This window comes from Crocodylus siamensis, chromosome 15 (genome assembly GCF_052110815.1).
Source record: "Crocodylus siamensis isolate JL-2025a chromosome 15, ASM5211081v1, whole genome shotgun sequence".
NCBI classification, from domain to species: Eukaryota; Metazoa; Chordata; order Crocodylia; family Crocodylidae; genus Crocodylus; species Crocodylus siamensis.
In genome coordinates this window covers 39540544-39552550 of record NC_143409.1, presented here as the reverse complement: position 1 = coordinate 39552550, position 12007 = coordinate 39540544, and the positions used below count along the sequence as shown (strand labels likewise).

At 41.5% G+C, this 12007-nt stretch overlaps 1 protein-coding gene across 2 annotated transcripts in view; it reads left to right on the top strand.

The window, feature by feature from the left end:
- The window catches only part of ZNF592 (zinc finger protein 592), a 73212-nt gene that overhangs the window by 25246 nt on the left and 35959 nt on the right, over positions 1-12007 (top strand). For both annotated transcript variants that reach the window (XM_090028687.1, XM_090028688.1), the window contains exon 3: positions 10656-10834. In XM_090028687.1, coding sequence (XP_089884813.1) covers positions 10656-10834 — 179 coding nt within the window. The remainder of the gene's footprint in view (positions 1-10655; positions 10835-12007) is intronic.

Here is a 12007-nt window from a genome sequence, read left to right as displayed (position 1 = left end):
TAGGGCTAAAATGAATGATTCTGAAATGACAGAGCTACTGTATTGCTTTTTCTAGATCTGTCTAAAAGAAAAAGCATGATGGACTTATAGGAAGCAATGAAAACTTGAGGAAAAAATATTTCTGGATTAAAGAGTAGGTAAGGGAATATGTGGAAAATCTCAATGTCATACAAGTTAGCATCTCCCCCTGACGTTGTTCCTGATGCACACTAACTAAAGACCCTGCCATACTGCAGCCAGATACTTTTGAAAATTCATGATCACCTGGGCCAGTACTGGTGGGGGAAAATGGCATTGGGGAGTGTTAGGCAATTTTTATTTCTTGTACAAAGGAGGTATACAAAAGAAGAAAAAACTGGCACCATATCTGGACTGCAGGCTTGCCATGCCCCACAGCTCCACATGTGCTGCTACCTGGGTTGGGAGCAGCATAGGCAAATCTGGAAGGTTTTGAAGGCAAGTTAATTGACAGGGAGTTTTAGCAATGCTAATAAGCCTGGCCTCAGTGCTGCTGTGCTGGTGCAGCTAAGTTGCTTCTGGTCCAGGTGGCATTGTGTGGAGACATACAGCATGTTTGAGGGTGCTGTGGTTGGGCATGGTAAGTCTGCTGCGTAGACCTGGCTTATGTCTCTAGGGTGGCATTTATTTTTATGCAGAGGGTTAGTGTGGTGTTTACTTACCACATTATCCTTCCTCATTGTACATATTGTAGCACTAGGACAAACCTTGGAGCACACATAATTGGCCTACTTTAAAAGTCAGGAGTTTTGTTTCCTTCACTGATATTATATCTTTGTTCTTCACAGAATGAGGAAGGTCACTTAACCTGACCTTAAGAGGTGGGGAAGTATAATTTTTCTCCATCTTGCAGTTAAAGCAACTGAGGATTTTAGAGGCTGCAAGAAATTTTCTTCTAGCAAAGTAAGAAGTAAAACCTACATCTAGTAGTGCAGACTTAAGGGAATGGCGCTCATTGTTTGAGATGGTGTGTTTGCCTGTGAAAAGGGACTAATCCTGTATAAACACCCACAAAGTCCTTTAAAACCATGTATTAATGTAAGCTATATAAATGTTGAATTTATTTTAAAAAATCTGAGAATATACTTAGATCCTTAAAACAAATTTTCAAGAGCCAAGAACCTTGATTCCACATGATCGGCTGTCTAGGAAATGGCTGTTTAGTCTGATTGCAGGGGGTATGTGCATTCCCAAGAAGGGCTGAGGAGGTGCGGAAACACCATGTTATGTGACCATCATGAAAGAAAACTTAGGAGGAGGAGGTACGTCTTGGCTCTGCAACTGATTCTCAGCTCACACTTGGTTTGGTTTCTTCCCCCTATGTTATACTAAGCCAGATTATCCCCTCTGATATTATGCTTCCCCCCAATGTTTCCTCCAACATATCTGTGTTCGTGTCCATGCCATGTTTTGCCCATATATTACCTAATGTTTCTGGTGAAGTGATCAGTTTTGAAATGATAATATTTTAGATGAGACTTCAGAGTTAACTAATCTAGTCAAATGAACGGATAAATTATACTGGTGGAGATATTATTTTGTCAGTCTGCAGACCCATGTAAACATCATGTATTATTTATGCTCTGCTTATTGTCCTGGTTACCTTGACATGGAAGCCAGAAACTTTTAGTGTTACTTAAATCCAGAAACATCCATTCAGAAAATAAAATGTGAGAAAAATGACCATTCATTCTGATAGAGATAAATAGTTCCATCAGTATTAAAAATTTAACAGGAAATTGAAAGGATTGTTTGTTCTAGATTCCGGTCTAGCATTTAAAAGAAGAAAATTAGTCATGGCAGCCAAAGATGCATAGTAGCTGAGAAATAGATGTCCTACCTGCAACTTAAAGTAGGACTTAGAGTAGTAGTTCTAGACTTTTTTAGACTCAGGACACACTTATCAGACTCAAGGAATGCCTTGGAAAAAGCCAGCTCTTAGCTTTTACTACTACTACTACTTTTTTTTTGATTTATAGAAAAAAAATGGAGCAATTAATTCTATTGCAAAGAAGTGACCACAACAGGGCAAAGTGGGTTTGACTCTATGGACTTGCATTTGAAATACCTGGATTGGGGAGTGTTAGGCAGCTAACAGTGGTAACTCATAATGACAAAGGGAGACCTCCTGAAACAGATTGTCTACTATATTTTAAAATATTCTCCATTTCTTCTTTTTCTACTGTGCTGCAAATTTGTGCTGGGATATATGTTAACACAGTTTTGGAGGCTTCAAAACAAATACTCCCCATTTTGACACGGGTCCATCCCCAAAGGCCACTTGGCTTGACAAGCTCTAGTTCAGTGGTTCTCATCCAGGGTGGCATGGCACTATGGGTTGCCTTGAGATCCTTTCAGGAGTGTTGCAGGGTACCATGCAGTGTTAGCACTATTAGGTAGGCAAATGCGATTCACAAGATAAACCCAGAGATTTTGAGATGAGAATAGTGTTAAAAACTTGCAACCAGTTGTGGTCTTCCTGATTTGCAATAGAAGAAGTGCTCTTTTATTTTTCCACATTAAAAAATGAGTGAAAACGAAGAACTGTCGTTTTCCGAGTAGTGCCTTCAGTCTAAGGCTGAGAACTACTGCTCTAGGCTTACCTACGTGCTGCAGCAGTTAGGTGTAACAGCAGCCTTTGGTTACAAAAACCAAGAAGATCTATACACTGGACACATTGGGAAATAGGTGAAGTTGTCATATGTCTAATGTATATGACACAGTCCATCTATAATAGCACATAATCTCTGTTTCTCCACCCACAGATACTTTCACACCATCATAACTAGTGTACAGCACTGACCCTTCCACCGCCTTCTAAAATTCGAAGTGCCAGCCTAGAATCTGTTTGCTATCTTTTCAAATAAAATGTCAGGCAGGCAAAACTCCATTGGTTATGTTTGATTTACTTTCTCAAGATTTTCTCTTCAATCATGAGGGCTAGAGAAAAAAAAAGAAAGCTGAGATTTTTAAACATCTGCTTGATGCCAAATGCACTTACATTGAGTAGTGAGAAAGAGGGAAACTGTTTGAAGAATGACTGCTGAAAACTTTGCTTAACGAAAATCCTTTTCCCCCCCTCACCAGCAGTTCCTCTTCTCAGAGTTTTGAATGGGTTTTATTAACCCGTTCTGAAGGTTACACACACTAAATGTGTGTTAAAGGAATAGTGTAAAGGTTGTAAAGTCATACATTCAAAAGTTAGAGAATACCTGTTGAAGTTGCTTTTGCAGCCTGTCTTCTGGCCCTTTGAGCATATAACAATACAGTATGTATTGACGTAATCACAGGCTGTTTTCTCCATAGAATGGATAGTGCTTGGGACTCCTTCATCCTGTCCACTGTGTGCCTTACATAGTGCCCATCATTCATGAAGACAAGGCAATTCTTTTTTGAATGGCATCCACGTCTATGCTGCTTCTAGCTGAGCATTTTGTAGTAGTGCCCACAAGAGTGGGCTTGTATCTCCTCCTGCCTCTTTACCCTGTTCTTGGACATTGAAGGCAAGATTATAAAAGGGGGTTTGGCCTACACATCTACAGCTGCTTCTCTTTCTTGAATCTGGGCAGGAGATGTACCATGAACTTCTCCATGCTGCTTTAGCCTCTTTGAAGACTTAGTGCTCTCGTTAGATGTGTTCTTAGTTAGGGTTAAACTAGAACTTTATCTTTGCTTTATTCATAACATTTTACACACGTCCTACTTCAGATGACAGGCTCTTAAAGGCAGCATTGCAAGTCCCAGGAGGTGGCATACGTGCTTCTTTTTGAGAAACTGGAACTCAGAATTGGAAATCATGCTTACTTGCTAATCCAAGAAACTCCTGCATTAGGTAGTTCTGAACTCTCAACCAGGAAGAGCTTTTCTTCCTCAGAAAACAGTCCTGAAAGTTGTTGCTCTACTCTGACATCTCCAAGAGAGCTCTAACCAGATACAAGTCATCTTCTTCAGAATGGTAAATCGTTACTGGCCTCCACTGCCTGTGTAACCTGAATGTTGGCATCATTGTGCAGACATGTCCTCAGTCTCCAAGCTCGCAATTTTCTTGCCTGGTCTGCAGAAAGTCATAGTTGCAATTGGAAGGAAAGCCTTTCTTAGGCCCAGACTAGTATAGATAATAGGCTTGTGGTAGTTTAGCTGTTAAAATCTAAGATATTTCTACTTTCCCTCATCTTCCCCTCCAGCTTGTATAACTGGATTATATTTGGGCATATTTTCACAGGACAACAACAGACACATTCTAAGATGTATGGGCCACCTTGTCTCAAATATCAAATCCTTCCCCAAAAGCAAAGGGGGAACTAGAACTTTTCACAGGAACAAACTCTCAGGAATTTTTACTGAGGGCTATTTTTCCCCAGTCTCATTCTTCTATATTGGCTTGTTTGAAACAAAAAACAGGCAACTTCAGCTAGACTTCTGGCACAAAAAATATCAGTCCAAATGGTTTAAAACTGAACTAACATCTAAGTAACTGAAAACATGGTCCTATTATGGGGAACTTGGGCAACCTTAATAATAGGCAAGGCTACTCAGTAACGTGTGCAATGAGGAGACAAGGAGTTTAGCAACAGTCATTAATAACTAGTAAGAAAACTTGAACAAATTTCCATGCATGGTTAATTTGAAAGTTTGGGTATGCTTAGTTCTGAGACAGCAAATGATGGTTAAAATATAAAGAATGGTCTTTCGTAATACAAGAACAAAGGATTGTCTACAAATTATACATAATTATTTCTAACAAAGCATTGCAGCAAACATGGAGTGATTCAATATTAGACCTCATTCTGATGGGTAGATAAGAACTAATCAAGTTAATGGTTGCCTTGGTGCAAGTGATCGTGACCTGGTTACATTTTGTTTTCTGTAATCATAATAACCTCCCAGTCAGTAACATACATATATGGTTCCTTAAAAAGGCCTGTTTCTCAAAACCAAAATTATACGGACCAAGATTTAGATATAAACAAAAATGTTGTTTAAGAAAGTTGTTTAAGTTGCTTAAGAAAGCCTTACTAGATGTTCTGCAAACCACAGCTCCTCAATTATGGAAGAATAATGATTTGGTTAAAAAAAAAGTTTTTAGTTGTGAAAGCAACAATACGAAGTAAAAGCTCACCAAATAAGAACTGGAGAAAAAGGAAGTTGGTGATTCTGAGTATGAATTAAAAAATAAGAAAAGCAGGTAATTGGTGAGGCAAAATAAGGATATCAGTTAAATAACTTTAACAAATAGGATTAACAAGAATAAGAAGTTGTTTAAAAAAATAGGAAAGAGAAGAATCCCAATGGTGGGATACAGCAGGGGTGTTCAGCCTCTGGCCCATGATGCCATGTCATCTGGCATGCGGGGCTCCTTATGGGTGTGGAAATTTGGCAGTGAGGGAGTGGTGGTATGGTTCCCCCACTGCCAAATCTCTGAACCCATGGGGGAGCCCCATGCCCTGTGCACTGGACCTGGTGCCTGATCCTAGTATGTAGGTCAGGATGAGGGTGGCACCAAGCCCCAGGGGCCAATCATTTTGGGGTGGGGGGGAGCAGAAGGGGATAGCACCAGGCCTCGGGGACCCACCCCTGGCATGCATGGGGCAGGAGAGGGTGGCCCTGGCCCCCAGGAACTAATCCTAGTGTGCAGGGGACATGGCTGGGACCCCGAGACTCAATCTTGGCACCCAAGGAAAAGAATAGGGCCCCTGAGACCCTATCCTGATAGGAGAAGGCAGTGTCAGATACCCAGGAGGGTGGGACTGTGCAGTGCCTGGCTCCTGGGACCCAATCCTGATGTGCAGGGGGCAGGAATGGGTGGTGCTGGGTACCAAGGCCCAATCAGGCCTGCAGACAGACCTGCACTACTCATCTGGCCTGCAGGGCCAAAAGATTGAGTACCACTAGCATAGAGCTATAACTAAGCAAGTTAATACAGTTGTCAGTGATAATGCAAAGGAAGACTTTCTGGTAAACCTCAGTGGAAATATTCCAGTAAACATTTGTGTATTGTATTCAGAGCAAATTTAGTTGATATATGCCCGTGCCATGTAACGATGATGAAATACCCCAGCTGTGCTTACCACCGCAGTTGACAATCACACTTGTAACTAAGCCTGGCTTACAGTAGATCAGTCTACTTTTTTGTTCCTAGACAAAAGGATCATACACAACTAAAAATTAAAAGAAAGAACTCCTAGATGTTCTACGGTAACACACCATGTGACAATGTCCCAGTGCTGTATGTGCCCACATACATTATTCTAAAAAATTATTAACAGAAAATCAATCAGCCCAGCTATTTCATTGCATATTTAATAATAATTTCAAACTGGCAAAGAAGCGTTTTTAAAGTCATGATACACTTCAAGATTCTAAATAAAATTAGCTCTATATAAAGATATCTGTCATTAATGGCACTTTACTATTCTCTACAACATTTATGCTGGAGCTAAATATAAACTTGTATGAATTATTCTTATTTTTTATTATTCTATTCCAATTCTATACTTACTTCTTGGCAGGCCCATTTAAGCTCTCATGTACCCACCATGCCCCCACCCAGCCCCAAGGGGCTAGCTTTCATTTGAGCATCCAGTAAATGGCTAGGTTTTCATCAAAAGACCTCAGCACTCAAAATTTCAGTGAACATGATAGCAGTGTTTGGGTGCTGTGCATGCTTAAAATCTGGATTCTTCATTTATGTGCTTAAATGGGAGCTGGAAGAGGTCTGAATATTTGGCTATGGTTGCGGTTGCTGAGTAGTTTTGAAAATCCAGCCAGCGAAGTTTAAAAGCAAGGTGCTGGCCAACTCTTGTCCATTGAGGATAATCTTTTCTTAACTCCTGGAGAACTGGGGAGCAGGTTCAGAAGAAAAATTAAAATAAAAAACAATGTTGGTTCAGTTTTTAAAAGGTTAAGAGAACGATGAAGGCAGTTGGCTAGCTTAACACTGATCCTTACTAAATGGCTAATAGGGGACTAATTACAGAATATCAAATATGGTGGATCAGTTGATCTATCTTAAAAACTTATGGCCTTCAATTTTGTAATGTTTGAACACCTCACCATACACAAGTGATGAAGAGACTTGTTGTCCCTAATTCACATATGGTGTACCAAGGTAGAGAAACTTCTTAAGGTTATAGAAGAGGCCACTCGTATGGTTGATGGCCTCCATGGCCAGCCCTATGAGGAGAGGCTGAGGGACCTGAATCTCTTCAGTCTCCGCAAGAGGAGACTGAGGGGGGATCTTGTGGCTGCCTACAACCTTATCAGGGGCCACCAGCAGGGATTTGGGGAAAGTCTGTTCACCAGGGCCCCCCTTGGAGTCACCAGGAACAATGGCCACAAGCTGAGGGAGGAGAGGTTTAGGTTAGATATTAGGAAGAACTACTTCACTGTAAGGGTGGCCAGAGCCTGGAATAGGCTTCCCAGAGAGGTGGTGCTCTCACCTTCCCTGGAGATCTTCAAGAGGAGACTGGATAGGCACCTGGCTGGGGTCTTATGACCCCTCCCGCCCCCAGTGCTCCTTCCTGCCTGTGGCAGGGGGTCGGACTAGATGTCTGTCTAGGTCCCTTCCAACTCATGGATTCTATGACTATACAGAAAGCCTGTGTCTAAATTGGATGTTAAACTGCAGGGTCCCAGTCCAGTGCCATGTTCATTAAACCATCCTTTTTTCCAGGACGTATTGACATGATTGATGCATGTAAGGTGAGAAGGCAGTGTAGAGTAAGATAGTATGTGAACTTACTGCAGGTTAGCTACCTTCCTTTAATGCCCAATGTGTATAGTCTTTTCCTGTATTGAAGATACTGAAAAATGAACACATACCCTGGGATTAGGAATGGATAGGCATGCAGCTATCCTGGGGTAGATAACAGCAAATGGCTATTATTGGGTTTTGCCAGTGGGTGTGGAGAGAAAGCAGTAACCTATTTGCCTTGTTCAAATGGCCACATGAGGATAGAGATGATAACATCTAAACAGCTAACTGCTATAATTTATACCGGTAGAGTTGGGTAGGGTACAGTACACAGGTATGGTAATTCTCCATTGGATTGGGTTTGTGTGGGGTAAGGGCATGCACACAGATAGGCGTCTGTTTACTGCAGAGTAGCTGACAGCAAATTCACACTCTAGCTTATCTAGCTCGCTTCTGGTTCTTTAGCACACCTTCCTGTGAAGCTCCCGTTATGGGATCCTGGTTGAAGTAGGATTCTTTCTCTGCATCTCTAAACATGTAGAGTGGCCTTTTTTTTGTCCCTGAGAAGTGTTGCGGCTATGTAAATGAAACTTATGCATGCTATGTTACAATCGGGGGTTCTGTTCCTGATCACCTTGTGGAACTTCTTGGACCCTCTTGCTCTCATGCTTTCCACTTCACTGTCCTGTAGGTTAATGGAAATTTTTGATAACAAGCAGGAGCAGTTTTACCTGTTCATAGGTACAGCGTAAGAGGGAAGAGCAGACGTGGGAATATATGCAATTTGAGCAGAACACTCAGAAAGCATATTTTTCTCTGTTGGGCAAAAGGTAATTGGGGGGCTTAATTTTACAAGGGGCTGGATGCACTGGCACTGATCCAGCAGAACACTTAAGCCCCCACTGTATGCTTAAAGTTAAGCATGTGAATAGTCCCATTCATTTCATTGGGACCACTTCTGCATGCATGTAAGTGTTTTACTGGATCTGAGCCAGAGTGCTCAGAACACTGCTGGACGATCCTCTTGCCAACTGCAGCTATAGAGTTCGGTCTCCAAATTATGGAGGTGCTGGAACTCTTTAAGTGACTATTTTTAACATACCAGAGAACAACTGTGCATCATTTTTGCACAGACTTTGCAAAACAACCTAATTGAGGCCAAGACGGAGCATAGAGCATTTTAGCCCCAACAGTTAAAGTTTCTTGCAGTTACGAGTAAATGAAACAAGCAGGTATAATGGAAAATGTTAAGGCCACCACTGTAAACTCTAATAATGCTCTGTTCATCATTAAATAAAACTCCGTACAGGTGTATGTCTTCATCCTTAAAAGAAGCTGGAAGCAGAACTTTCTTTCTCTACTTCTTGCATAACAGGAGTCTGTATTCAATTACACCATTTTGCATTGTTTCTCATATAGGTGGTCAGAAGCCATTTAGAATCTGAATCTGTCCCTTGTCTTCAGAGCTCACTTTATTATCCAGACCTAAAATGTGATTGTTCCTCTGATCAGAGCAAATTGTAGGATCCCAGAGGTCTTTCCTATTCACTTGCCACAAGAGCCCACTTGCTTGCTCTGAGCTTTGCTCAGTATTTTCTAGGTGTTACTTTATTACTTCCTACCTGGGTTAGATACTTGAACAGCACAATTATAACACACACTAGAATCAGACCTTTGTTTTGTGGCATGGACAGTCCATAGCTACAGTCTCTATCTTCAGTTCATTCTAGTGTTTTCTGTATGTTTTTAATAATTTATTCCCTACCCATATTTTTTTTTTTTCAAATGGCAGTAGAGGTTTTCCTTACTACGGTAGAAGGTGGGAGGCTGTTAGGTATGACACTAATAGCAATCAAACTAAGTGGCCTGTGCCAACTCATTTTTTCCTATTGCAGCTTTATATTTTGTATGTGGTTTGCTCTGTAAGTGTGGTTTGTTTCACATAAATAGACTTTGGCATGCATGTAGCATAGCGTACAAAACTACAACACAGTATACAGGTATTTAAGGAGACAAGAAAAATATATTGTGTGTTACGTTGTAGGAGTAGTATGTAATCTTGTAATTGCAAATCTTCACATATCCACTAGAAGGTAGTGTTAAGATCATGTGTACAACTTTTACTTAGGCTTTAGCTTCTGCAAATGTAAATAAGATCCTTCTTTACCATGTCATTTTTAAAAAGAGGTTTCTTAGGCTTTTCAAAGGTAGAAGGTATGAATTCTGGGATTAGGATCAGTTTGTCAAACTCCATCAGAATATTCTTCATTGTCTAGTAAGGTACCTTTCACCTCTAAAGCCTGGGATCTGTTCAGAGCCACTCAACATTGTAGAACAGTGCCTCTGCTCTAGCAGGGAAGATGTCAACACAGCTCTATACCTGCTCTGGATTTTCTCTGAATTGCTCTTCAGTAGATGGTCGGTAGCTACTCCATGGCCATTAGGGGAAAAAAAAGAGGAGTTAGCATGGCTAGGGTTGGAATAGGGGTTTGGGGAACCATTGACACTGAAACCATGATGTTCATATAGAAAATGTATGTGCCAGCCACATGGAGTTTTACCTGCAAACCTAACTTCTGCACATACATGCAAGCAGCCTTTTTCCCTCCAGTGGCATGAGAGAGCACACTGGACACAGTGAGGTCTGGAGATTCTGGGGAAGCAGCTCCTTCAGCATGTAAATAATTGGCCTTGCATGTATGTACCATCTATAGTTGCATGCTATACAAGATGATCCAAAACAAATGGCACAGGCCTGGCATGTAATTTTTGAAGGCTCATAACTAGGTCAAGTGAAAGATAGTGGTACAGAGATATGCAGAGTAGAGTTAAGCCCGTGATGATGTTGGGGGTCGGACATCCCTTCTAACCTGAATGACTAGGGTGAAATTAGGACACTGAAGCAAATTGAATTGGTTAACATGATTTCTCTCTCTTTCTTCAGACATGTCAAGTGTGCCAGATGATGCTGCCTAACCAGTGCAGTTACTGTGCTCATCAGAGAATCCATGCTCACAAGTCCCCTTACTGCTGCCCAGAGTGTGGGGCAGTGTGCCGATCAGCCTATTTCCAAACCCATGTCAAGGAGAACTGCCTCCATTACTCTCGCAAAGTTGGATTCAGGTTTGTGCTGTTCAATTTCCCTCTTCTCTTGGAGGAGAAGACAGATTTTTGACTAGTTGTGACAGAAAATTGGGCAGACTGTGTTGGTTTACAAGATTTTGAGTCAAAGACTACATCAAAAGATTCTTTTTAACTATAATGATAACATAGAAATCTCTCCTTCCCACCACAGTTTGAGAATGGGATAAAGCATATGTATTTGGCCTCATAATTGCCCAGACACTTCAACTTAAGGAAAGTTTCTGAACAGTGAAACAGATTCAAGCATGGTTTATAAACATTTAAAAAGAGAATGATATTATTTTAAATCCAGAGTGTTGTTATAAGGTGTTCCCAAGAGCAGAAATGATTTTGAACTCACTTAAATGAAGAGATGGGTGCCAATTTTTATGAACCTCAATTTGGTCTACCAAAATCATGAGTGAGTTTTGAAAATATTGGCCCTGAACACTAGGGAGAATAGATTTAAAGTTTTAGGCCTGTCACTCCTGCACAGGCTTAAATTTCCCAACACTACTGAAGGAACATATGGTGCAATGAAGTGTTTTAACAGTGAGCTGAATGCAATTCCCTGAATCTCATGGCATATCTCAAGGACGGGCAATTAGTTCAGCTGGAGGGCTGCTTAACGAGTTTTGGTGAGCTGTGGAAGGCCACACGGTTAGCCTTGGCCCTTGACCATTGCCCCCCCCCCCCGTAACCATATTGGGACCAGAAATTCCACCGCCTAGCTCCTGATCTTTGCCACCAGAAGTCCCTTCCCTTGCCACCACTGCTGCACCCCCGAATACTCCTTTTGGGAGTGGGGGTTGCCATCTTAAAACCAGAAAAAAACCAAATCATACTCTAGAAGTCAAACACCTACTATGATGTATTTTAATTTTATTACAAAAAATATTTTTGTCATGATTTGTGTTTGTGTACTGTATATAGAGGGGATTGCATAATAACTCAAAAATAGAGTCTTACTCTTGTATATTGTGTGTGGGGGAGCAGCCCCATATGGTACACAATCCCTGCTGTTGGCAGCAGCAGCAGGCAGGGGTGCTCAGGGTGCTGCCCAGCACAGGTACTGGTGCCCAGTGGGGTGCGGCTCCAGCCAGTACGGGTAGGGGAGGAGCACAGCCTGCTGCCTGTATCATGAGGGCTCTGCACCACATGCCTGCAACTCCT